Below are 26,834 nucleotides of genomic sequence, written 5' to 3'. Positions count from 1 at the left end.
AACAGAAGAGCTCTCTTATGCAGAAAGTGCTTCTCTTAATTACCACTCTGTAAACCCTCAGTGAGACACAGCACCAGCATTGTAGCTTAATTCCTCTCTGTGGTGATAACCTTCTCATTTTATAAGTGCATAACGCAGGATGATACCTATGCGTTCCTTTCCTTTCTTCTTTCCTTTCCTTTCCTTTCCTTTCCTTTCCTTTCCTTTCCTTTCCTTTCCTTTCCTTTCCTTTCCTTTCCTTTCCTTTCCTTTCCTTTCCTTTCCTTTCCTTTCCTTTCCTTTCCTTTCCTTTCCTTTCCTTTCCTTTCCTCTTTTCCCTTTCCCCCTTTTTTTTTTCCTCTGCTATTTGTATCAGAGGTGTCCTTGTTTCAGTGATGGAACAGCAAAAAATGCAGTAGCATGGCAATTTCTATGGCAATTCCTGCAGCAATTAGAGGCAGAGCCCTGTTGTAACTCTCACATGGGGCAGGGGAGTTCAGGCTGAGATTGCAGATCCAGCTTTCACAGCTGGCTCATTTCTATTATCTGCTCATCTGTGCTCTCCCAGATTCTGAGTGAAACCCCAGCTTGGCTGACATCAGGGACAAAACTCCCATTTGCTTCAATAAGTTTGATATCTAATCCACTTTTTTTTTTTTTTTTCTTTTCATGCCATGACATGCTTCCTTTAAGTAGATAAAGTTGGGTTTTAAAGTGTTTCAAAGCACAGGCACCTCAGCCACTTACAGAAGAGCATCAGTGGGCTTGTGAGAAGTGTGAAACTTTATTGTGAAACCTGATTGTGACAACAAACCCCTCAAAAAATTGGACATAGCTGGCACTCATGCACAGCAACAGGAACAGAAGGGCATGTGTTGAATAGGGGTGTGTGCCTAATCCTGTGTGGTGAGATTTGGACAGGATCCTGTGAGGCAGAGAAAGGGATGAACAGATGTGCCTGGGAAGATGCTGTAGCCCAGAAATGCTGGCAAGCAAAGACTCACGAAAAGGCATTGAGGAATTTTTTGGAAATCAGAGCAAAAAAGTGATTTTTGGCTGGGATAAATGCAAGAAAGTGAAGGTGAAATATAAAACAAATGCAAGAGAAGGTGGGTAAAGTATAAAACAGTGCCAGTCACAGGAGGGGCTGTGAGGCAGGCACAGGGGGACAGAGGAGCAGGAGTCATCCTGTGTGCACCCTTTGCCCTGTTGGCATGTGTAGAAAGTGAGAAGAAAATCTTTATAATGGTTTTCCAGCTGCTTGTTGGGTTAAGAAGGGATTGTTTCAGCTGAGCACATAGGCTGGTGTCATGGCAGGACAGAAAAATGCCACGGCACCTTGCTCCTCAGCAGGGATCTGCTGTACCCAGCCCCTTCCCAAACATCAGGGCAAAACACAGCCTATGAAATGCAGAAAATGCCTTTTGCACTTTAAATTGTGGTGCTTTTTTTTGCCTTCCATGGAGAGCAGCACAAAGCTGTGTGGTTCTGCAAGTGAAGGGGACAGGGCAGAGCTGAGCTGAGGCTGGGGAGGCAGGGGGAGGGATGGCAGTCTCAGCAGGCACAGTGGGGATGTGGGGGTGCAGGGGGTGCCCAGATTCTGTGCTGGGTGATGGGAGGCTGGAGAGCCATGAGTGAGGCAGGAATAAATGCTGGAAAATCCCTGGGGTGTCACAATCAGCAATTTGAGCTTTCCTGTGCTGCTGCTATGAGAGGAGAGGAAAATCTACCTGTGCCAAAGTGGTTTCAGGAGGTGGCTTTGACACGGAGAATCAGCTCTCCATATTTGTGGGCAGCAGAAAGTGGCCATGGAATATGGGAAAAGCATGGCAACCCTGACAAAGGGTGGAATGATGCATCTGACTATTGATATCAGAAGGAAATATAATATAATATAATATAATATAATATAATATTATATTATATTATATTATATTATATTATATTATATTATATTATATTATATTATATTATATTATATTATATTATATTATATTATATTATATTATATTAATTTGCACAAGCATTCAACTCAACCGCTCAGAATCTTGTGACTATCAGCCAACAGTCCCAACACACACATGTGGATTCAATTGGTCAATGAATCAAAACACTCACACCAGAATCCAATCACTAATTCCCTTCAGGTAAACAATCTTCCACAATGCATTCCACTTGTTCTAAAACACAGGAGCAGTAAATGACATAAGAATTGGTTTTTCTTTCTCTGATGTTCAGGGAATGTGAATTTTAGAAAATCCTTGGGAAGTTGTGCTTTGCTCTCTGTGAAGAGAAGTGTGGCCACAATGGAACCCCAAAAATTCAGGAGCAAAGCTATAAGCTTCACCTGGTTGCCTGAATTACAGTCCAAAAGAAACCAAACCCAACATTCTGCTTCATGTTTTTGGAGCTTTTCAGACAGCAAACAAACCCTGTTCCCAAGCAGAGACTGGGGCAATCTTTGAGCTCCTGTCAAAGTCCCAGTCCCAGTCTGGAGAGCCACGGTCCCTTCTCCACCCTGGTTCCAGACCTGCTCCTGGCAGTGAGAACCAGAGCAGCTCCTGGGGGAACAGCTGTGGGGTTTGCTGTGTTAATCTTCATGAATTCTTTAGCCCTGCAAATGCCTTTTCTCTTGCCTGGTGCACACAAGATATTGACTTCTCCCCAAGGAAGAAGGGATTTTTTCTTGTTTTCAAAGGGGCCTCAGCCACAGCCACACAAACAGTGCCAGAGGTGAGCACAGCCTGGGCTCTGAGCTTTGCTCCAGGCCAAAGTTTCACCTTGAATGTCCTGAACAAATGACCAAATTCACAGCCTGGAAAAAGCAAAGCCCTGAAACGAGTCTGCAATCAGTTTTACCCAATTCTGGCACATTCTGGTCAGCCCTGTATGAGACACAAGAGACTCAAAAGTCCCAGGCAGACAAAGCAAATTTTAATCCCCAGAAGAAGAACAGGCTGTTTCAGCCTGATAGGAAATGTGGCTCTCCAGGGAGATGCCTGAGGGCAGGACTGGTCTCCAAGTGGTGGATCTGGCTTACCCCAGCATCAAAATGTAAAGGTTGTCAAGAGTTTTAATGGCTCCACAGCCCAAATAATGGATAATTGGTGTCCTCTGTAGGTTTTTGATTGTTGATTCTGATAAGCAAATACAACCACCTCAGAAATCCCACAAATTCACAGGGGCAAATATTACTTTTTGTATGCCTTGCCCAAGACAACTTACCTTGCTCTCTTCTTCTCTTCTCTTCTCTTCTCTTCTCTTCTCTTCTCTTCTCTTCTCTTCTCTTCTCTTCTCTTCTCTTCTCTTCTCTTCTCTTCTCTTCTCTTCTCTTCTCTTCTCTTCTCTTCATCATAGACATTTGAAAAAACTTCCAGCAAGAATTTCCCTGTTCTTCACCCTCATTTCTAGACATAGAACCTTTTTCACACCTAATTGTCCTAATTGCCTGTCTCACACAATTGTGATTCACAGCTGTAAAATGCTCTTTATCTTCTGGATGAGCACCTCATTCAGTTCCTCTCATGGAAAGCAAGGTGAAGTTGTTTTGCTTGGAGGAAAGGATGCCCAGAAGCCAGAACACCATTTCCCACTGCAAATCCAGCTGGATTTGGTTTCTGTCCCCATGCAGATGTCCCACACACCACATCTCTGTGTGCCACCTCTGCAGGCTGGTGGAAGTGAGCAGTAGGGAAAGTGCAAAATGTAGGAGACAACTTCAGCATTCCTTTTTGCCCCTGGCAGAGCCAGATCTCCCTGTGCAATGTTTTGGGGTTTTGCTGTTTGTGGCTTCTCAGGGCTTAAGGTCCTGGAGGGAGAAATTCCAGAGGTGAAAGGACATGAAAGCAGGCAGAGCTGGTATCTGTCCTTCTTCTGTCCTTTGAATAAACTCAGTGTCCATCTAAATACCCAGTGTTCCTCTTCATTGTTTGAGAGACTGTACTCACGCAACTCAACTTTTTCCAGTGTTTGAGTCACGAGTTCTGCACCACAGCACAGTGAGATATCAGCATGGTGCTTTTGCAAAAGCAGTAACAGTGCCTGAATCTGTAATATTTTGGGGACTTTTTGCTAACTCCTGTCACAGACACATTTTCTGAAAAATCCTTCCTTTAGGATTTTTTTCTCCTGAGAAGCTGGGAGGCCTCAGGAACAAAATGTAAACAATGGTTATCTGCTGCTGTGGAATGCAACAGGTGCATCTGTGATTGGTTTCATGTGGTTGTTTCTAATTAATGGCCAATCACAGTCAGCTGGCTTAGACTCTCTGTCCCTGACACAAGCTCTTGTTATCGATCTTCCTTTTTCTAGTCTTAGCTAGCCTTCTGATGAAATCCTTTCTTCTATTCTTTTAGTATAGTTTTAATATAATATATATCATAAAATAATAAATCAAGCCTTCTGAAACATGGAGTCACCATTCTCATCTCTTCCCTCATCCTAAAACCCCTGTGAACACCACCACAAATTCCAAATGTTCCTATCCTGAAGAAAGCATTGTTAGGAGACTTGGAAAGCAGGGTGTTAGCAGCACAAAATACAGATGCACTGTGGAATGCTGAACAAGCTTATTAATTAATGAATTAATGCTGAACAAGGCTTGTCCCAGCACAGGGACACATCTCCAGATATCCATGGGATGCTCTGAAACAAGTACAATCCAGCAGCCAGGGATCAGCCTCTTTCCCTCTGTTGAAGTTGAAGCTGTCAGAGGTGTGCACAGCAATGTGTCTGTTTATGCCACTCGGCAGAGTGAGAAAGCGATGAGGTTTAATCAGCACACAACTGCCATATGTTCATATACTGACTGAAAGCCTGGGACTGCCAGTCTGTATTTGCTTTCCACAGTTGTATTTTCCTCACCAGCAGCTAGACACTGTGGATATGCATTGGATTTACCAAGTTTGTGCAGCAAGGAAGGTGCTGAGAACCTCTGACTCAGATTTGTGGGGTTTAAAGTGTGTGGCAGAGACAGGGTGGCAGGTGCCAGTGAATGTCCCTCTCCAAGTGTGAGCAAGGGTGAGGACAAGGCAGGTGGGCTTGTTTTTCTGTGTTTTCCAAGAACATTATCACTGGTAAATTAAATAACCCACAGCACAAACACAAAGACTCTACCTCGTGGCTTCTGTGGACACCAGCCCAGTGTACAAAATATGAGAAAATTTTAAGCTGTCCTCTGAGTGACAGTGAATTCATTTGGAGGATTTGACAATTCATTAAGGATTTCCCTGGCAATACCCATACCTTAAAGCAGGCTGGTTTCCTGTGCAAATACAGTTCTGGAGCACTGACCTGCCTTTCCCTGGGGTGTGTGGGGAGGGGAAGGCTGCACAAGAAGATTTTTGCTTCAACACCAGCACTTCCTTCATGCCTGGGAATATGCTGGATGGTTTCTTGGACACTTCATATGTCTGCCCACTCTTTATGGGAGCCAGGCACATTCACATCCAGGAGCACCAGAGCTCTGCTCTTGAACTGTGGTATTTGCTGGGTCCCCAGGATGAAGGAGGAATTGAGACTCTGACTCCATGTTCTTAGAAGGCTAATTTATTATGATATTATAGGATATATTATTTCTATTTTATATCTATATTTTTATATTATATTTTTATAGTTATTATAGTATTTTAATTTAGATTTATTATTTTTACTATATTTTATATTATATTTTTATAGTTATTATAGTATTTTAATTTAGATTTATTATTTTTACTATATTTTATATTATATTTTTATTTTAAAATATTTAAATATGTTATATTATTTTTATATTTTATATAATTATACATTATATTATAATTTTTATAATATAAATATTTTTATTATATTATGTATTTTAAGATTTATATTATATTATATTTTAATATTTATTATATTTTAATATTTATTATAGTATATTTTTATATTATATTTTATATTTTATATTAAACTACACTAAAGAATAGAGAAAGGATACAGACAGAAGGCTAAAAGATAATGAAAAAGTTGTGACTGCTTCCAGAGCCTTGACACAGCTGGCTGTGATTGGTCATTAAGTCAAAACAATTCTCATGGAACCAATGAAACAATGACCAGTTGGTAAACAATGTCCAAACCACATTCCAAAGCAGCAAAAACACAGGAGAAGCAAATCAGATAATTATTGTTTTCCTTTTTCTCTGAGGCTTCCCAGGAGGAGAAATACTGGTGAAGGGATTTTTCAGAGAATGTGATTGTGACAGTGAACCAACACCACTGATGCTGCTCCTCCCTCTGCTCACAGACCCATGCAAGGACTGAGCTCATGTCACGTGCGTGGAGCTAAGGCTGGATTTGGAGCTGGAACTCTTGCTGCTACATCCAAATTGCCTGATTAGGAGAATAAGACACCCAGATGCTCTGAAATATGGGTGAGCTCTGTAGGGGGATGGAATATAAGAAGATAAAGATAATGTAGTAACTAATCTTACCCCTAAGGAGTTGCAGCTGGGCCAATTATCAAAGATTAGGAACAGGCCTGACTTTAACAGGCCACAGTTGTAACCAGTGAGAAGAAGATGCTAGAAAAGAGTGGGGTGGTGTTAAAAAGGGAACTGGAGTCAGTGGCTGCTTTGTGAAGAAGAAAGAGGCAGTGCTTTGAGGAGATGTCCATGAGAAACACCAATAATGTATAGAACTTTTGTGATAAGGAGACAGCAGTGTGGAACCCCTGCAATAAGGTGTCAACAGAGCTCTGGGAAGTTTACTTTTTATTTTATTAAAGAGGTAGAAGGCGGAGTCAGATGTAATTGGGTACCCTAATGGGCATCAGAGGGGGGTGACAGAATTCCCCTTTCAGTGATTCACTCCTGCTCTGTGCAGCATCATGGCTCTGTCTGTGGAGCTTCCTGCAGCATGGGCCTAGCTCAGACTGGGCTGTGTGACATTCTTGGGATGTGTTTTATGGGAAATGCTTGAGCTACTGGCCTTGCACAGCTCCCCAGGACACATCTGTGCACAGGACACTGACCGAAGCACCTCTCTTGCAGTACATCTGCCCCAGCAGCTCATACACATCGACAGATACATATTTCTATAAAAGGACCCTTTTCAGAGCCCCTTTGTTTCTGCTGCTTTGCAAAAGCCCCTCCAGACATACATTAAAGAGCTTCACTGCTTTTGAAATGGCTTGTTTGCCTACTAAGGGAGGAAAAACCATCTCTGAAGTTGGTGCCTGAGCAGCACTTATATCTCAATTATCTGCACATTGCTTCTCTGTGTGTGAGATTATGAGCTAACACGGTTTTCATGGCTTCATCAGCACCACTTAAGAGCAATATTTATCCCTGGTCATGTCAATCCTTTGGTCAGCTCAGCAACAAAGGTGATGCTTGCTGCCCTCTTGCCAGAGACTCCACTAATGAGCTGAGTGATTTATTCATTAAGGGCAGGGGAATCTGGAGCTTTATTCCAGAGGCCCTGGTGAGAAATTTGCATGAAAATTTCATCCTGTTCACTTGCAGGAGCCTTTCCCTGCTGTGCTGCCTTTCCCCTCACTGCAGGAAAAGGTCCTGCTGTGCTCCAGCAAACCCTTTAATAGAAATACTGAATTCAAAGGGGTTTTTCTGTAGTTGTTGTTGTTTTGAAAAAGTGGTGGGACAAGGATGTTGTCTGTTAAAAAAAATAAAGCAAAGTTGGGCTTTGGAGTCCTGGGTGGCTTTTTGACAGCTCTGGCCATGTTGAAACATCAGAAGTTTGCTCTGGTCCCATTAAAGATCAGAAAAACAACCCCATTAAAACCTTTGGACATGCAGGAAAGCAGCTTCCCACTTCTGGAGCAAAGGGGTGGACCAAATTGGGTTGGCAGGTCTCCAGTATCTGGACTTGAAATTAAATTTGAGTGTATTTTCGAAGCCAGGCTTCATATCCTCAAATGGGACTTTCTGTGTTGAGCTTGCTTAACTGAAGGCATTGCAGGCATTGGCTAGGATATCTAATGTCAAATCCAGATAAAATTCTTTGTGTTGTTTCATAGAGGATGTGGGGATTCCAAACCCAGGCTTTGTGCTGCTCTGTGCTGAGCTGATCCCCTGATGGCTGCTGGCCCCTGGGATTTCCCTTTCCCCATTTCTTTGCAGGAGGAAGGAACGGGAAAGAAATAAAAAATTAAACCAATATTTAATTATTTTTTTCAGAGGAGAAATGAATTGGGCTGCAAAACACAGCCAGCAACTTCCACATGGTCCAGCCTGAAACCTGGCTTTAAACAGAGGGGGTTTGATGTATGGACCCCAGAGGAGGGGGCATGGACAGAGATGATGTGTGTGGGAGCTGATCTGGTCACTGTAACCCTGCCCTCAAACCAACCAGCAGCTGGACACAGCCTCTGGTCCTGTCTCTGGCTCTCAAACACCATTGGGAGAGGGAGATATCTTCAGGAGGAAAAGCCTAGGGTGCCTTCAGGTGGGGGTTCTGTCACAGACATTTTCTATGGAAAATCCTTTCCTTAGGATTTTTCCTCCTGAGAAGCTGGGAGGCCTCAGGAACAAAATGTAAACAATGGTTATCTGCTGCTGTGGAATGCAACAGGTGCATCTGTGATTGGCCCATGTTGGGTGTTTGTGACTGATGGCAAATCACAGCCCAGCTGGCTCAGACAGAGAGCCGAGCCACAAACCTTTGTTATCATTCTTTCTTTTCCTATTCTTAGCTAGCCTTCTGATGAAACCTTTTCTTCTATTCTTTTAGTATATATTTAACGTAATATATATCATAAAATAATAAATCAAGCTTTCTGAAACAGATGGAGTCAGATCCTTGTCTCTTCTCTCCCCCTAAGACCCCTGTGAACACCGTCACAAAGTCCCTTGGTGGAGATGTGACTTGGTCTGCTGGACTTGTTCATTCAAGTCTGGCTCTGTCTGCATGGAGGGTCCTGTCCTGCATGAAGGGTGAATTTGGGAGTGCAAGCTCTGGGATTGTTGATTTAATGACCATTTGTGCAGCCCACAGAGGGAGATGCTGAAGCTGACATGTCTCTGAAGGCTCTCAGGGACCACACACAACCCCTCTGAGCGCTGCCACCAAGCTCCTGCATCCCTTCCTGTGGGGGGCTCCAGGCTTTAGGCTATTTTTTGAGGGAAAAGCAATTTTGTTCTCTTATTGTTGGTGCTCCCAGCACTCCCTGTACCAACTGCCTCAGGGGCCTGGGTGGCAACTGCTCTGCTGAGGCTCCCAAGCAATAGATACCTTCTGTAATTGCACCTTTGGAGCACTCGACTGGCTCCTGCAATGAGCTCTTGAATAATTGAAGCAATATTTGCAGGGTTTGCACTGAAGTACTAACAGCTGTGGTATGTTTTGATATTTATGAAGCCAAATAAATTATGGATTAGTCAGTGCAGTGAGCCCAGCATGATGCTTATTACTTCTGGAGTGCCGGAGCTGATGGAGTGCTATTCATCCCCTTTTACTTCCATTGTGTGGCTGAGTATGACTGGTGTCTATTACTGGACTTAATAGAGCTTGCTTGCAGGTTCAAGTTCCAGTCTTTGAGAGCTGATGGGGTGTTTTAATTTGTTCTTCACTCTACAGGCTTTAGGAAGCCATGCTGGGGCCATATCTCAGGATCACAGGCCATCACAGATATGGAGGTGATTGTTCCTGTGGTTATGGGGATGGGTGCTGGCAGAATTAGCAGCAATTCTTGGCACTAAACTGGGAATTATACAAAATCCAATCTTCTTGGCAAGCTGGTCTGTGGGTAAATATTGTGTGTCTTCTCTAGGATGCCTTGTTCATTGCACAAACTTTTCTCCATAACTGAGCCAGCGCTTGTGAGATTAAACCCTTCATTCCATTTTCTATTATCTGAGAGTGTATTTTTTTTATGGATGAAAAAATTTTCACTTCACAAATGTTCTGAATATATTTCAAATTTCTCCTATTAGTGGGAGCTGTCCACTGTGAAGGGATGAGGAGGGAGCAAGTAACCCAATGGAGCAGCAGATGGCATCCTACCCCTCCAAAGCTTCCCAGCACTGCAAAGTGTAATAAATACAAAATAGCAAGAGCCTGTGCTGTGCTCAGCAACTTGCTAGAAAACTGAGGGGTTAGGAAGCATTCCTTTACAAATAAAATACTTTGTTTCTTGCCCCTGTTTTCTGGGATGAAAAGGGATTTCTGCATCTGCTCTGCTCACCCCGATCTGCCTGGCCCATGCAGCCCACAGAGTGTGCCCTCAGGAAGGGGGCACAGGGAGCTGGCTGGATAAATTTGGGTTGGAATGGGTGTTGGAACTAGGTGATCTTTAAGGTCCCTTACAACCTGTTCTAGTTCAGGGCAAATTTGAGAGGAAACTTCCTGGGGGTCCCTCTAGAAAGCAGATTGAAGCAGCCCTTCCTCCAACTGGTTTGGGAAAAGATTTCCTCAGAGGAAAGTGGAAAAACCTGTTTATTTAACAAGCAAAGTATTCACAAGCATAAAAAATGAATAATATTAAGCAATAAAACCTCTTGTTCTGAAGAGATGGCAAATTCAGAAAGTCCTTGTTGTGAGGGGTAGCTTGGCTCTCTCAGTCTCTTACCAGTCCCTCCTGTGCTGGAAATGCCACGTCCTGGGCCCCAGTGGGCCACAGGTGTGACCTCCTGGTGTTTTATTGGGTTTTCAGTCCAAAGAAGGGCTGAATAGTTCCAAGAAAAAGAATAAACCACAGTCCAGGGAACTTCCCTGCCTCAGCTAGCTGAAAATAAACAAACTAAAAAGCAAAGGAGAGCTCTCTCCCACATGTATGCGCTGCAGACAGCACAGTCCAGGAGAAGGATGTGGGGGGACAAGCACAGCTTCTGAAAACAAACTGTGCTCTCCTCCCCACTTTTGCTCTTGGAACCAGTCTTAAATGTGCAAAACTCAATATCCAGCATAAACAGGACAGACCACTTGGGTTACAAGCATCATGAAGCCACCCTAGGACACAATCCAAACCAGGATTCTATGAAATTGTGCCATAAAGTGCCTTTTAGTCTGAATGAAAAGTTATAAAGTCTAGAGTGGCTGTCTCAGCTGATGCCTTGGGAAGGCTGATCTAGAACAGACAGAGTTAAAGAATAAAGTAGGGATTTGTTAAAAGGCCTCAGTGGATCCACCTTGGGCAGCACATGAGCCCAGCAAGGGCTACACCCAAGATGAACCAAAATGGTCACAAAATGCATAACTGGTCTCTCACTTTTACAAATTCTGGTCCATTTGCATATTGGAGTTAATTGTCCAATTACAGCTTTAGGTTATGAAGTCCTTTCTTGTTTTTCTGTCTTCATTCTGCCATTGTTTATGCTCTTGGGCCTGCAATTTGAATTGTTTGCCCTTGGTCCCCAGCTAGAGAAGGAAAGGAATTGTTTTGTCTCCCTGCCCTGTGCAGAGAGCTCATCACCCCCTCATATGAAGCTCAAACCTACACATTAAAGCAGCAGAAAATCTGAAAAATGTAAGAGCTGAAACCTGAGGCATCAAGCTGCAGAGATGTTCCATGTAGATGTTTCATGACATCTGCATTTTATGACACCCCTCCATGAGATTGGCTGACATCTGTACTGAAAAAACCTTGGCACTGTAACTTTTTCCTAAGAACATCTTTCTACAGGAGTTCCCAGAAGAGGTAACTCAGGACTACTTCAGATAGAGAAAGTCTTTGCATCCAATGAAGTGGGGATTAATTCCTCTTTTTCACTTTCTTTTCTGATGATGCTTAGTGAAGAGATGAAGGATATTTTCTCTTTAAAATCCTGATGTAAGTAAAGACTGTAGTTTTCCAAGTGTTATTGGCTGAGGCAGAGTTGCAGATACTTTAAAGGAAGCTTGGGCTGAGTTTGTGGCTGCTGTTCCTGTGTTGCAGATAAATTGTTTACACCCTGTCTCTAGAGACAAGTGAAAAACTTTCTTCTATCCCAATTTCCTTGTAAATGATATAATTATCAGAATCATCACAGCAAAAACAAAAGTCTACTGGATCACAGAGACATGAGGTTTGAATTAAATGTTTCTGGGGCTTCTACTTTCAAAAAATGCCTTTTCAAGAAGAACAGCAGCCCACTGTGCAGAGACGATAAGGATTAAAAATGATTCCACAGCTCTGGCTTTTGTTTCCACTCAGAGCTGGGACATTGTTTGCTGCTGTTCCTTACAACACCTTCATCACCATCATCTGACAAAAACCTTATCACCAGCTCTGGTGCTGATAGTCCTGCAGCAGTGATTTCTGCTCCTGCCATGGCTCCAGCCCCTCTCTGTCTTTTGTGTGCTTACTGCTCACATTCCAGTGCTGATTTCCTCAGTGACCATCACCTTCCATGAGTACAAGGTACAGAATAAAATTGCAGGCATGGCTGGTGGCTTTTGGGTGAGAATGTGCCCATATCTGTTACCCCCAGCACTCTCAACGTCATCATGGGTACATGTGCTTCTTGCTCCTGGCAGCTCCGAGGGTGCTGGTTGTGATGAGCAGCTCCAAGGAGGAGCTGGGAGCTAGATCTCAGCTGTCTTCAGCTCACATTGATTTTTAGACTCCAACAGAGTTCCCACAGAGGCTTGATAGCTAGGAAATTTATGTTTAATGTGTTAGTCTTGCTTTTCTCATCTGCCTTTTGGCACCTGCCTTAGTGCACAGACTGAAAATGTCTGGAGAGTCTTTCTGTTTCTCTAACCTTGTCAGAGGAGGGACAGTGTCTCAGGATGGGCTATCCCACCTCTGGGCTTATTCCCCCTTTGCTCTGCAACACTTTTTAATAGATGACAAATTTTGGCATCATGTGCCAGCCTCCTGTGGTGGCCATGTGTCCCCGTGTGTGCCATGGCTCCTGTGATGGCAGCATCGCTCTGATGGTGAAGGAGCTGAGTACAGGCAAAAGAACCTCCTCAATTCCCTGCTTTCTGGGCAAAACAACCTCCTCAATTCCCTGCTTCCTGCACATTCAAATGGGAATTTACAGGGAGCAAAAGTCAACCAGGAGCTGGCACAGCCAGAATCTGGGCTCCTGACTCTCTGCACTCTTTTTTGAGGAAGGTGAAGGGAGACGAGCACATCCTAGTGATGATCTTTGTCTCAAATTTATTGATCCAGCTTACATACTTTTATAGTAGTGTTAATTAAGCTCATACATATTGCAAAAGCTGAGCTCATCATTGGTTACAGATTACATGTCAACCCCTCCTTTGTTGCTAATACCTGTGGCTTTCTTGTTGAGACTAATACTTGTTTTTTGTCGTGCTGCTGACTACATTCAAGGACTCCATGTTTTTCACCATGTTTTTCTCAGCATTTGATCAAGGACGCAGTGTTTTTGTTTTTCTCGCAATCAGAAGGCTGAGAACTTACTGCTTACAGCTGCTTTTTACTGCTTAACCAGCTGTATATGATCATGGCCTTTTTTCCTTCAAGCCATGTCTGAACAAAACTCTCCAACACTTTTTCTGTGGTGTTTCAGAGCAGAACATGGAGCAGAGGATTTGCCTTGCTCATGCTTTGTTCTGGGTAAAGGACTAACCTCACTTTGAGTGCTCCCAAACAGGGTGGTGGGGAGCAGGTGCTCAGGATCTTCTGCAGGCAGGTTCCAAATACTCCCTGGAAATTACATGTCAGTTCGAGTTACTGGAACTGCTCAGCACAAGCTGCAACTCAGGACATTGACAACAGCTGTTACCACTGCAAGGATTCCTTTCCCAGCAAGGATGAGAGCATTCACATCAGCTCAGAGAGTTGTTTCTTGCTTTAAAATGACCCAAAAGATAGATTTAAAGTGAAGGAAGGAAAAAAACCCCAACAAAACAGCCTGGAGGGAACATTGCTACTCCACAGGAATATTGGAGCATGGTTTACTTTTGTGCTTTCCTGGGGCCTTGTTCCATCTGTATTTGCTTTTTACTCTTCTCTGCTCAGTCATGGAAATGGACATCTTGATTAAAGCTGTTCTTCCAGTGAGGAGGCAGAATGTTGCATCATTTAATCTGAGACTTTTCATGAGTGTCTCAAAGCAAAAAGCAAAAAATTCATCATGCATTAGCTATTAGAATAAAGAATTTATTTTGGTTATGTCTTATTGAGGAGGCTCACCATGCTGGTTTTATATTTGTCTCTTCCTACTTTCCAAAGGGGTTCTAAAGCTGAGTTTGCTTTCAGACTGTGACCATGCTGAATGGGGAGAGGATGGAAAGATGAAGTGGGGAGAGGAGGCAGATCTTAGCAAGTGCCCTAAGCTCCACTCTGAGCCTCCAGCTGGGAGCTTTACTTTAGAGAGCAGAATAAAAATAAGCAAACATTGAGCTCAGTAAAACAACACGATTAAGGAATTGGCAGCTGAGACCTTGAGCTTTTTCTGTATTTTTTTGCCATTTCTGCCATTTACTCTTCATTTGCTGGTGGAAAGCAGGCAAGAAGTCCAGGGAGGAATGAGCACCACAGGGAGCCAGCACTTACTCAGGTCAAGGAAGAAAGTTGTCCTCAGCCCAGGTCCCAGCCAGGCAGGTCTGGCAGCTCTGTGCCAGCCCCAGCAAGGGCTGCAGGCAGATGAGCCCTGAGATACTGCAAGCAAAGTTAAAACATCCAGAGCCTGGTCACTGCCAACCCAGGTGAGGTTTGGGACAACATGGGCATGACAGCAAATGCAGGAGTGTGACAGTGTTCACAGGGGTCCGAGGACAAGGGAAGAGACGAGGATCTGACTCCATGTTTCAGAAGGCTGATTTATTATTTTATATATATTATTATATTAAAACTATAGTAAAAGAATAGAAGAAAATATTTCATCAGAAGGCTAGCTAAGAATACAAAAAGAAGAAATGAATAGCAAAGGCTTGTGTTCCAGATAGAGAGTCCGAGTCAGCTGACTGTGATTGGCCATTAATTAGAAACAACCACATGAGACCAATCACAGATGCACCTGTTGCATTCCACAGCAGCAGATAACCATTGTTTACATTTTGTTCCTGAGGCCTCCCAGCTTCTCAGGAGGAAAAATCCCAAGGAAAGGATTTTTCATAAAAGATGTCTGTGATACAGGAGCATGTTCCAGGTACCAGCACTGGCCTGGTACCTTTGGTCTCCCCCACAAAATGTCATTTTTCCCCATTGCAAACAGCAGACTGCACTGTTCTTCCCATGGGAACATCCCACATTCCCTTTCTTGTTCAATTTTTTTCCTTCCCACCCTTCAAAGAAGCAGTGTTTATTTGGCTTGAGCTTGTGAGCAGAGCTTGGATGGGTTTATGAGCTCTATGCCTGAACCCACAGACAATCACAAACGTGGCTGGCTGCCTGGCTTTGTTAATTAGCTACCAGCAATGCTTCATTTTCCCCTCTGTGGTTTCCTTCTGAATTACTAGGGCACTGCTCATTAGTTCTCTTCCTCTTTGGGATGCCACAATTGAACATTATGGCATCCAGATATGCCAGGGAGCTGAGAGTACAAGCTTGATTTGTTTGGACAATAAAATATAATAGTTGCATTTAGATAATTAAACAACATAAACAACAAAGCTATTTTGTACTGTTGCAATCTGTCCTTCCCTGTCCCAGTGCTCCATTTTCTTGTTTCCTGATCTGCTGGAAAAAAAGACTGGAGTAAGTGTCCTCAATCATTTCTTAGTTTTGCTTTGAATTATTAAATTTCTCTTCTTCTAAATCTGGTTTGGTCTAGTGGGTGTCAACTGATGGGACAAAAGCAGCAAATCAGCACGTGCCAGTTTGGGCTCAATTCATCCAGAAACAGCACTTCTAGAAACTTAATGCTAATTTAGTAATTTAACACAAAATAACAGCAGTAGCAACCAGGGTGGTAAAATAATGTTTTATTCCATGAATGAACAAACACTACCATGCCACATCCTAAAGTTCTTTCTACAAAAAGATTGTGGACAGAGCAGATTTTTACGTTTCTCAGTTCAAGTTCATTTCAGGCTCTCGAGCCTGTTCAGCGTAGCAAAATCTGGACACGCAGCATTTTCATGGTCTATTTGGCTTTTTGCCAGATAAAGCAGATTTACACTGTAGTTCTTGTTCACACAATGTCGATGCACTGTAAATTAAAGGAGATAATCCCAACCAAACTAGGTAATTCTTGTGGTTTATCAATATATTTTTTCATGATGGTCAAAGTACAACCAACATTCAAAGCTTAAAATAAAGGTAAGAAAAAAGACACACTAAAGAACACAATGGAAACATCACCATTGCTGTCAGGATGTGAGTTTACCCACAGTACTATGTAAAAAGTAGGAACTGGCATTGACATTCAAGCTGTTAAAACAAGAAAAGAAATGACGTTAATTGTTATATTTCCAAGCTAGAGCTTCTAAGGAGTCCTGACCAGCAAAGAAGTGTTCCCGCATGCATGTCGAACACAAGACTAATATTGGATTGGGGATCTGACAAAGAGCTGACTTACATTCCTTTATATACAACAAAATGAAATATACAGTATTAATACTGGCTGTACATTTGGTCAGAATATTTTACAAGGAGCGACACTGTCAAAATTCCTACGATGCAGCACGTGGAAGTGGATGGAGGTTGGATTCCTTTCTGAAAACTGAATGTTTTCACAAGGAGTTTTAAAAGTTGCTTTCCACTGCTCAAATGAACAGTTGGACCTTTTAAAGCAAAAAAAATCCTCCTTTTTTTCCCCTTTTACGGTTGTCAAAACTAGTGTGAAAGGAAGAGACAATTAAATGTGTTTGGAACATGCTAATCATTGACCTGGAATAAAACTAAGCCACAGACAGCATGTGCAGTAAATCTCTGCACATTGTCTCTGTTTAAATGGCTTTATAAGATGATGTGTGAGGTCTCTGGTACAAATTCCTGTACCACAGCCTCACCTAGCTGTTCCCTAGCAGGTTACCAACCATTTGTTCCAGCTCTAAAGAAAGAGAAAGAATAATCATTACTGTCGCATATTTTTCTACATCGCAATAAAAAATATCTCAATGTAAGCTGATTTAGCTTATTTATGTGCATATTTTTCAAGGCTGCAAAAGAAAATACTCAATCTTGCTGGCAAGAGCTATTTTGGGAACTCAAGAGTGAGTTTTTCTTTGCTTTATTCCAATAGATCTTTTAATATCTGGGTAGCTCAAGTCCCATTGCCTCATTAGACCCCTGAGGTCTAAAGTGAGTTGGTTAATTAATTTTATGTTTTTCCCCATCCAGAACAAGCTGAGAAGCTAATAAGGTAAGCATGAGACCCAATGAACAACAGAAGTAAAAGCAATACAGAATTAACAAATAATTACAGGGAGGTTAAGATCAGTGTAGCTGTAGTGATATTTTGCCCAACTGGGTTTGTGTATCCTGTAGCAATGACAAACCTCCTGGAGATGGAAAAGAGCAGGCAAGTGCTGTATCCTTCAAAATAATTGTGCTATAATCTTCTCCATGTATTAGATTAGATTTTTTGTTCTGACACAGTGTGATGCTAACTATAGCAACCTTAATATGGATGATGGATTTCACTGCTACTGCTTGATTGCTTGACTGCAAAGAGACATCAAATCTTCCAGTCCTCAAAGTGGTTTCTTGGAGTGTTCCTTCAAGTTCAATGTCTTGCCATTTTCATTCTAGAAGTCATTTTGTGGCAAACAAAAAAAGAAAAGATAAAGGAAGAAAAAAAGAAAAAAAACCCAAACAAAGAAAAAGAAGATGTTGGTTGTGATGGATTTATTTCAGACAGCAGTTTCTGCTGAGTTCACCATGCCTAATGTTCTTCCATTTAGGAAGGAGTTGCTGTCAAGTAAAGCAGAGGAGCTGCTTTCAGTTTGGTTTTTTTGTTTTGTTTTGTTTTGTGTTTTGTTGTTTTTTTTTTTTTTTTTTGTTTGTTTTTTTGTTTTTTTTTTTTTTAAATACATGCTAACAACATCTCTTTCTTCAGGAAAATGATCCAGTTGCATATTGTCAGAGAGATCTGCCTTGTGCTTAGCACGGACAAGTAGGGTTAATCATCCTCCTCCTCCTCTTTCAGTGGGGCCAGTGGGAGCTTGTCTGGAACCTGGAAACACTCCACAAAGAAGTTGACAATGGACTGGTACAAGTGCTGCTCAAACGCTGCATTGCTGAAGTAATGGCTTTGATCAGGGTAAATCTGCAAAGAAACAGGTAAATAAACAACTTTTAGAGTGAAAGTCTCAGGAGTGACCACCCACACCTGCAGCTTGAGCTGCAAACCCTCTGCATCTCCTCAGCATCCCAGGGCTTCCCATGGATGCTCCTGAGCCCAGGATAATTTGGGCACCACAGTGCTCTGAGTGCAGCCCTGCATCTTCCTTCACAAGAAACCTTTCTGGGGGGGAGGATTTTCCACTTAATTCTGTTCTGAACAGGTTCAGTCTAAGAAGAACCAGCCCACATTTTCCTTGTGAAAACCAAAAAACGTGCAGTTTTGGAGAGCAATGGCATTCAGTTATACTGACTAAAATGAGGGCTTTAAAGCAAAAATGTCATTAGTTAAAAAAATTTAATATAATAAATATTGCTGTAGAAGTAAATAAATTGGAAAAAATATGGTGAAGCCAGAAATTAAATTGTTTAAACTCAACTTTTCAATAAAATGAAGCAGGTAACTTGAAGCAGATCATAATGGGTTGTCTAGGCAGGGATGCTAGGGTGGATTTATTTTGAAAGATTTAATGGCTTAGACATGGACCATTCAGCAAAACAGAGATATAATTTGGTGAAAGTGGAGCTGTGCCATTCCCAGTGGGATGTCAGATTTAGGTGACATGTATCTTTGTAACTTTTCTGGTTGATTTAATATAAAACCCTGTTTCCCCAAAATTCATCCTGAATTTGTTCTGTTGTTCCCAAAGAAAGTCAACATGCATAAATTCTTTAGGGAAATGTCTGTCCCAACCTAATTTACTGTAATTCAATAATTGTTCTACAACTGTCCAGACCAAAACTCTGATGTCACATAAGCATGGGACTAATAGAAACATGTGATATGCTGGTGCTACTTCTACTGCCAGCCTGAGTTTGCAAGTGGTTTTTCAAACCTTGCTTCATAACAGCAGCTTGAGTTGAAATAGGGAAATAACTGTTCAAATAGAAAAAAAAAGAAACATATACTGTACCTGCAAGCTGTAATTAGCCTTTGCCCTAATTAGGTGTGTGATAAGGTCTGTAGTATGCTGAAAATGGATTTTTTCTGTAAAAACAGATTGCAATCATTAAAGAGACAAATTTAATTAACAAAAATCAAAGCTATCACAAACATATAATGAACTCAAATGATGGGCTGACTTACCATCAGCAGTAGGATGAATGATCAAAAATGTCTGGTCCTTTAGTAATGAGACTCTGTGTGATAATTTGCTGATCTGTGGAGGTAAAGGTTGCAATAAGATTAAAAAACTTGTAAGGAATTAGCAATTTATATGGAGGCAATAGGAGTGCTTATTTCCATTTAAAGCTTTATCACCAGGATAACAAGCAGGCACCAGCACAGCACATTCTCCTGGCTACTTATATAAATCTAGAGGTAAAATAAACCCCCACCCTGTGCTGGCAGGGCAATGTCAGCAGCAGGAACCTGTCAGAGACCCTCCTCTCTTCTGATATTGTTCTATAAAAGCCTGAACTGTAGAATACATGGAAAATATCAAAGTGAATAAAAAACTCTGATGAAAAGTGTGCCCAGGTACCTATGCCTAAGGACACTTCATGGATCTGGAGGGACTTTGGTGTGTTTTGGAAGCTGCCTCAATGAGTTCTGGCAGCTTGGGGGATGATTTGATGTGAAATTCAATTGTCCACTGTTGAGAACACCTTTGCTCTCAGCTGTCTTTCAGATCCACAAGGGAATATAAATACAAACAATTTCCAAAACAACAAAAAGCGTTTGCACTAATGTAAAGATTATGAACGCAAAATTTGAGAGACAATGAACTCAGAGAGTTTAGGTAGCCAGGATAAATCTTCCCTTGTGAGGGCACAGGGTGGTATTTGCTTTCTCTGTGAGAACAGTGCCAGACCTTTGCTGCTTTCATGTCTTCTGGCTGGACACAAGGCTTGGAAGCTGAATAGATTTTCTCTGTAATTAATTTTGTTTATGTGACTATTCTTTATCAGGTTTTGCCTCCAAGTAATTTCAGCACAGGATCCAACTGATCCCATCACATGTATTAAACAATGTCTTTATTAACTGGTGCTGTGCTTCCTTTTCCATGTCCTGCTCAGTTCTGGCACAGAGTTCTGCCTATCTGAAATATCACAAAGCTTGAGAAAGTCAAGCTGAGTTTCACTTGAATTTGTTTATCTCAGAGAGAATCAAAGTGGCAAGATCATTGGCAAGAACTTTCCAGGAGGTCATGACACTGTGTCCTCTTGGGCACATTTGAGTCACTCAGCTCCTTCAGTCTCTAAAACTGTATTTTACCCAATTTACAGAGACAGATACCAGGGCTAATCAATAAAAACTTCATCCACGATTACTATTAAGACAAGAAAAGCAGTAAGCAGGCTGAAGGACACCTTCAGAGCTCCACTAGAGAGTCCCTCTTGCATAACCTTGCTGCCTCCCCCAAGGAGAGCACATGGAAGGAGAGTTGAGGCCCAGTTCACATTTTATCAGGGAAATGCAGTGTCCATGCATTACCTCGTATGCTCTGTTATCAACCCCGTGCAAGCCCAGGTATCTTTCAGAAAAGGCTGAAGCTTGAAGAGAAAAAATGAAAATATCACTTTCAGTCAGGAATACACTGCTGCTTTTGAGTCAAATATGGTAAATGCTAAAAAAACACCTTATTTTCTAACATGGCCTTAATTATAGAGGATGCATTTCTAAAAGATTTGGAAAATGCACTAAGGATATGTGTGATACCACTGTCTGTCATCATCGCCATGGACTTCTGGTCTCTAAATAAAACAGAAAAACCTTTTTTTTTTTCCTTTGTTAATGCAACTGAGAAACTGAGATAGAAGAGCTCTATCAGGTTGTGTCCCTTTCTCCTTTCACATGGACCAAGTTCCCTTTGGTCTCAGGGATGACTGCACAACTCCTGAAGTCTGTCTGAACACCACTGAGCTCCCTGGCAGCCCCCTGAATTTCAGTGGCACTAAGTGCAAAGGGAACTGCTATCCCTGAGAGAAAGCACCCTCATGTGCAGGGCAGTGCTGTGGTCAGAGGCAGGATGGGCCAGGCAGACTGGACCTCAGCTTGCATGGGTGGGTGCTTCAGGCAGGAAGGAAGCATCTTCAAGGCAGTGGGGGTGGTTGGTGGAAAAGGCTGGAGGGGTTTAAAGACAATTCTCCTTTATTTAAAAGGACTAATAAAGTGATTTGATTGCTCTAACTACCATGGTTGGTCTCACTGCTGCAGCTAAATTGCTTTAATGGGGAAAAAAGGTGTATGGCTACTCCTAAAAAGACACAGAATATAAAATAAGCAAGATCTTGGGAAAGAAAAATGGGAAGTTTTAAAGGATAGGGAAGAAACATCACTTGTGGTCAGCAGGGGATCTGTGGGCTGAGGAATGGGATTTACCATATAGTCTGAAGTCTGTCACTGGGGAAAGAGCAGCTCCACAGGTGAACACCTGGTTGTCTTCACCAGCTGGAAGCATATAAGTGCTGAGGTAACCACCATAATCCTGGAACAGAAACAGGGCAGGGGTGTCAGTGATCCTGCTGGGAGGCACTGCTGCTTTTGGGTTCAGAAACAGGGCAGCTGAGACCTTGCAGCACATGCTTGGCCATTACAGAGCCTGTAACACCTTGCTCTGGAGAAACACAAACCAAGGGACATCTCCTGGAGGCAGGAGGATTGTGTGCCCAAGAGCTGGCCTTTCTCATCTCACTCTATGGCTGTAGCTCTAACCAGATCTGTTACCTCTCCAAAATGTTTGCTTTCTCTTACAGACTTTCTCTACTTAAAATGAGCATCACAATTTCAGTGACTGCTGCCAGCCTGTTAACAATTCCCTGCAGAGATGCTGCTCTACGTGCAGCTCTTCTCGCCCACTCCAAGCCCTTGTCTCTCAAGTAAACAATTTACACTCGCAGTCCCACTCTCATCTCAAACTGTTTGTACTTTGCAGTGGCTGTTTCCCAGCCAGGCACACACGGCAAATCAGCCTCAGAAATCCACAGGGTTGTTGTACACATGAGTTAGATGTACCCACGTTCCCACAGGCTTTAGGAGACAAGGTGAATATAAAATGAAAGTTTGCAATGGGAAAAAAAACCCGAATTATCTGATGATGTTTTCTGATCAACGGTCACTTTTTGTACTTGGAAGTTAATTTAAAAGAAGTCATTGATGAATACATTGGTGATATGAAAGCCTCCACCTTTAACATCACTGAGCAAGGTGCAGTCTATCCCAAACATAAATAATAATTAAAAAGCCACCACTGATATATTCAATAAGACAGGGTTTAACTCAGCTGTTTAGCCATATCAGGCAGCTGGGACAGCACAGAGGAGCAATGTCACAGCATTACCTTCCCAAACACACCGACTCTCGTTTTGTCAATGAAATGCTCCTCCAGCATTGTCCTAGAACATGAGAGAGGAAAAACAATGGGTTAAAAATATTTTTCTCTTTAAGAGCAAAACTTAGAGTAATTTTAATCAGCTTTAAATTAAACTAGCCCCAGAAAAAAATCATAGAATGGTTTGAGTTGAAAGGGACCTTAAAGATCATCCAGTTCTAACTTCTCTGCCATGGGCAGGGACACCTTCCACTATCCCAGGTCACTCCAAGCCCCATCCAACCTGGCCTTGGGCACTTCCAGGGATGGGGCACCCACAGCTTTTCTGGGCAACCTGTGCCAGTTCTCACATCCTCTCACTTAAGAATTTCTTTCCACTATCTAATCTAAACTTACGCCTTTTCAGTTTAAAGCCCTTTCCCCTTGACACAGACAATCTAAATCATGCCAAGCTGCTTTCACATGGATCTCTCCGATTTAATCTTTTAACCTCATGTGTTGGATTTGACCAAGCAATGGCAACAAATAACCTGCACTACCTCTGGAAGCCATAATAAGCCATTGCACAGCTATTACAATACTCTGATAGTGGTTTTAATGTGATTATGTGCAGAATAAATCTAACAATATGACAGGACTTGACATTTAGGGTTTTGCCCTGGTTATTCTGTTTAAAAAGTTTAAGGATTTAAAGACGGATTTTTTCCAACTACCAGGCAAGCAAAAGATTAATGTAGGAACAGATATTCAAGCTTGCTTGTTTGTAGCTGTGTGACTGTACAGAGCTAAAAATAAATAGGCTTTGAACATGTGATACAGATAAGTGTGCCCTAATTTAGCTCTGTTTAAGGCTTGTTTTCTCCCTCTGCTCTGGTTGACATGAGCTGCCTCTCACATGCAGTTGTGATTGCACAACATTGTCCCTCCCTCCCATCTCCTTGCTCTACCCTACACACCATTAAAGCAGTCAGGGCTAATGAGTCTTGGATTAATTGTCTGTGGTATTTTCAGGGTTCCTTGGATGGAGGAGGAATTGAGAATCTGACTCCATGTTCTTAGAAGGCTAATTTATTATGTTACTACATTATATTAAAGAATACTATACTAAAAGTATGCTGAAGAACAGAGAAAGGATTCATACAGAAGGCTAAAAGATAATAATGAAAAACTTGTGACTCTCTCCAGAGCACCAACACAGCTGGATGGTGATTGGTTATTAAGTAAAAACAATTCACATGAAACCAAAATGAAACATTGTTGTTAAGAAATGTCTAAACCACATTCCAAAGCAGCAAAACACAGGAGAAGCAAATGAGATAATATTGTTCTCCTTTTTCTCTGAGGCTTCCCAGGAGAAGAATCCTGGGCAAGGAGATTTTTCCAGAAAAGATAACGGTAACAATTATCCCAATGAACAAATTCCTTCAATAACAGTGCCATTCACCTGACAGCCTCCAGCTGATCCTTCTCCTCCAGAAGGCCCAGCCTCCTCTTGACCTCGTGCAGCAGCTTGGCGCCCTGGAAGCCGCTGCCACGCCCGTCAAACTTGAGCACGATGGCGCTGTGCGAGCTGACCATGACGCTCTCCCACGTCACCTCAAACCTCTCCGTGACGATCTGGCTGCCAGGCGTGCCGTCCCTGGAACAGAAACGGGCGTCAAGGAAAGGTAACAGCACCCAACACCCTCCCCAGGGCTGTGGGATTGCTGTGGGATGGGCACACACAGCCCCATTGGGCAAAGTAAGGGAACACAGGTTTCTGGAAGGGGACTCCAGTCTCTGCAAGGATGGTGTTGTAGATGGATAAGGAGAGGATTGGCTCTTGCAATTAATAGATAACTCTTTTGTAACTATTAAGAAAATTTTAGTGATGTATAGTTGTTTTAAAATTAAACAATTCTTCTCAAGACTTTGAGAAGAAAAAGGCTCTTGTTTATTAAAACCAACTACAGAGAACGGAGAGTTTGAGATAAGCTCAAACTCCCATGCAACAGCCCAAAGATAACAAAACACACTGGATTCTCCCCCAAAATTTAAGTGCCTCAGAAGGAGAAGAACCCCAAACTCAACGGAAACCCTCATTTTATAACCCCTCTCAGGTCCAGGATTGGTGGGTTTTGGATCCATGTGTTGATTGTTCAGTTTCCGGCGTTCTCATGGTCCTTATCGATATTCATTCTGGACCAATCATTTCCTCAGAGCGTTGAATGATTGGTCAAGTCCAATCACCCCCTGCCCCCTTTGACCATTGCTCCCACCAAACCTTAGATGTCCCTCGCCAGGACCCACAGCAAATATTCATCAACCCACCCCAAAACAACAATTCTCAACTCAGCCCTAATTTAACACAAATTGAACACCATTTGTAACATAGTTATGTTACTGTAGTTTAGATGTCCTCTCTTCTCCCCACAGTTCCCTTTCCCCTCTGTATTGCTGCCATCACACAGCCTGGGCTGTCCAGGACAGGTACAAAGAAGCTGCACAGGTGTCCGTTGCATGGGGCAGCTGGGAATGGAAAAGCTTGGTGCTTAGGGGGTGAGGCATGGCAACACCTGACCTCCAATCCAGTTACAAGAAAGCAGTCTCCACCAAAAAATGGCAAAGAGCTGACTGATAGACCTTGGGAAGGGCCAGGGCTGGCTGATGCAACCCCCAGGGGTATAAAAGACTGAGCATCCATCCTGAAGATGAACTGGCCACGTGGTATCCATGAGGGCCGTTCCCACCACTGCAGATTTTTCCTTATGTAGTTCTTTGTTGTATTTTTGTTGAGGTTTAATAAACCTTTTTATATTTTCAAAGTGAGCGGCTGTGTCTCACAATGGTGTGCAGGAGGATGATTGTGTAGGGTGGGTTTTTAAGGCTGGGTGGAAGCTGTGGGTTGGTTTCTGCCTCCCTCTGTGCACAGCAGCCCCCAAGCTGAAGTTTGAACCATACCAGCAAGCACATCTCTAACTGGTCAGGATTCCTCCTGTGAGTAATCAGGTGTCAGTTGAGTTTTCCCTTTTTTATGCCTGCTCTAATGTATATCTGTTTTCTACATTCCCTAAAGTTCTTTTTTAATTTCTGCTGAAGTGGTTCTGTCATCATTGCTTCACACAACTACAGAGGGAAAGGACTCTTCTAAAGTTATAAAAAACAACTTAATAATGCCCAGTTTTGCTCAATTGAGAAGGGGAAAGGAGTGGGTAAGACCTCCTCTTGACCCTTCTGCTTAGGGTCTGATCCTGTACAGGGGAACCATCTTGAAAAATACAAACCCTACTTCAGCCAGGCTGCTCAGAAAAAATAAGGGATGATGATGATGATGACTTTAAGCAATAATTTTAGGCTGGGATTACTGTAGAGCCACTGGCATTTTTATCTGCTTTTGGTTTTTTTTTTTTTTTTTTTTTTTTTGTCATTTTTGTGTTTCTCAGAGACATCAGGCACTTCGCTGCAGGACTTCAATGCACATGTGTCTCCAGTCATTTACATTTATCCAAGCGAGACCCTGGCCCACCCAGCTCCAGGGGCAGCCTAATCAAGTGCTGGGTGCCTGATGAGAGCCAATCTTCCTGGAGCACTTTGGAAATGAAGCAGGTTTTCTCTGCAGTAAGTCCATGATGTAATGACACGCTCCCTGCAGTGCCTTTGTCCTTCATGGAGGGCTGTGCAGGGTGGCACAGGCGTTCACCAGGCATTCATCCCTCCTGCATGAGGCTTTTCTCTCATGGGCTGTTCCCTGGCAGGCAGCAAGGGATGCACTGGGGTGCAGCCAGGGCCAAACAGGTTCTTCCAAGGTCAGTGAATTCCCTCCCACAGTTTCTTTCCAAATTGCCAAAAAAGCCCGACTCAGTAATGTGCATTATTGTTTCTAAATGTTGCATAAAGAAATACCCATCTGCTCTGCCTGCCAGGAGGAAAACCTTCCTATTTAATATAAATGCTAACTTTGTGGAGATATTCAAAGGTTTCCAGCTCTCTCTTTACTGTCACTTCAGCAAACACCAGCACTTAAAGGAGAATGATTTCTGCATGAGGGCACTTAAATTTAAGCTCTAGTAAGGCTGAATTCCACTCTAAAATTACCTATTAATCGCAAGGTGGGTGCCCTAAGCACTGGGACAGGAAACCAAAATACATCTTGTATTCCTCCTCCTCCCAATTATGCCCCACAAGTGATTGAAGTGTGCATGAAACGCCTTCACAAAATCCCAAATTTGCTCTGCAGGATTTCAACAGGGAGCTGAAAACCTTGGTTCAAACCAGGGAAAGAAGGGATGTACATCTGGCCTCTCCCAGCTCTGAAGTGAGATGGGGTAGGAACCAGTGTGCTGGACTCTGGCATTTCTTGTACAAAATATCTATTAAAGGTTTCTGATCATGACCAAGGTTTCCAAGCTGCCCTGATAATGTGAACAGAAAGGACAAGAGAGAAC

The 26,834-nt window shown here is 42.6% G+C and overlaps 1 protein-coding gene across 3 annotated transcripts in view; it reads right to left on the bottom strand.

The window, feature by feature from the left end:
* Positions 1-17,738: 17,738 nt before the first annotated feature.
* Positions 17,739-26,834, bottom strand: part of DPP6 (dipeptidyl peptidase like 6) — a 517,007-nt gene continuing 507,911 nt past the window's right edge. For all 3 annotated transcript variants that reach the window (XM_058820947.1, XM_058820930.1, XM_058820938.1), the window contains exons 20-26: positions 23,855-24,049; positions 22,420-22,474; positions 21,462-21,567; positions 20,574-20,632; positions 19,224-19,296; positions 19,051-19,124; positions 17,739-18,062 (exon numbers count right to left, since the gene is read on the bottom strand). In XM_058820947.1, the coding sequence (XP_058676930.1) occupies positions 17,916-18,062; positions 19,051-19,124; positions 19,224-19,296; positions 20,574-20,632; positions 21,462-21,567; positions 22,420-22,474; positions 23,855-24,049 (709 nt within the window). In that variant the 3' untranslated portion in view covers positions 17,739-17,915. The remainder of the gene's footprint in view (positions 18,063-19,050; positions 19,125-19,223; positions 19,297-20,573; positions 20,633-21,461; positions 21,568-22,419; positions 22,475-23,854; positions 24,050-26,834) is intronic.

The sequence above is a fragment of the Ammospiza caudacuta genome, chromosome 1 (assembly GCF_027887145.1).
Source record: "Ammospiza caudacuta isolate bAmmCau1 chromosome 1, bAmmCau1.pri, whole genome shotgun sequence".
Classification (NCBI taxonomy): Eukaryota; Metazoa; Chordata; class Aves; order Passeriformes; family Passerellidae; genus Ammospiza; species Ammospiza caudacuta.
The sequence above is the reverse complement of the archived record's forward strand: the minus strand, read 5'-3'. Positions and strand labels throughout refer to the sequence as shown.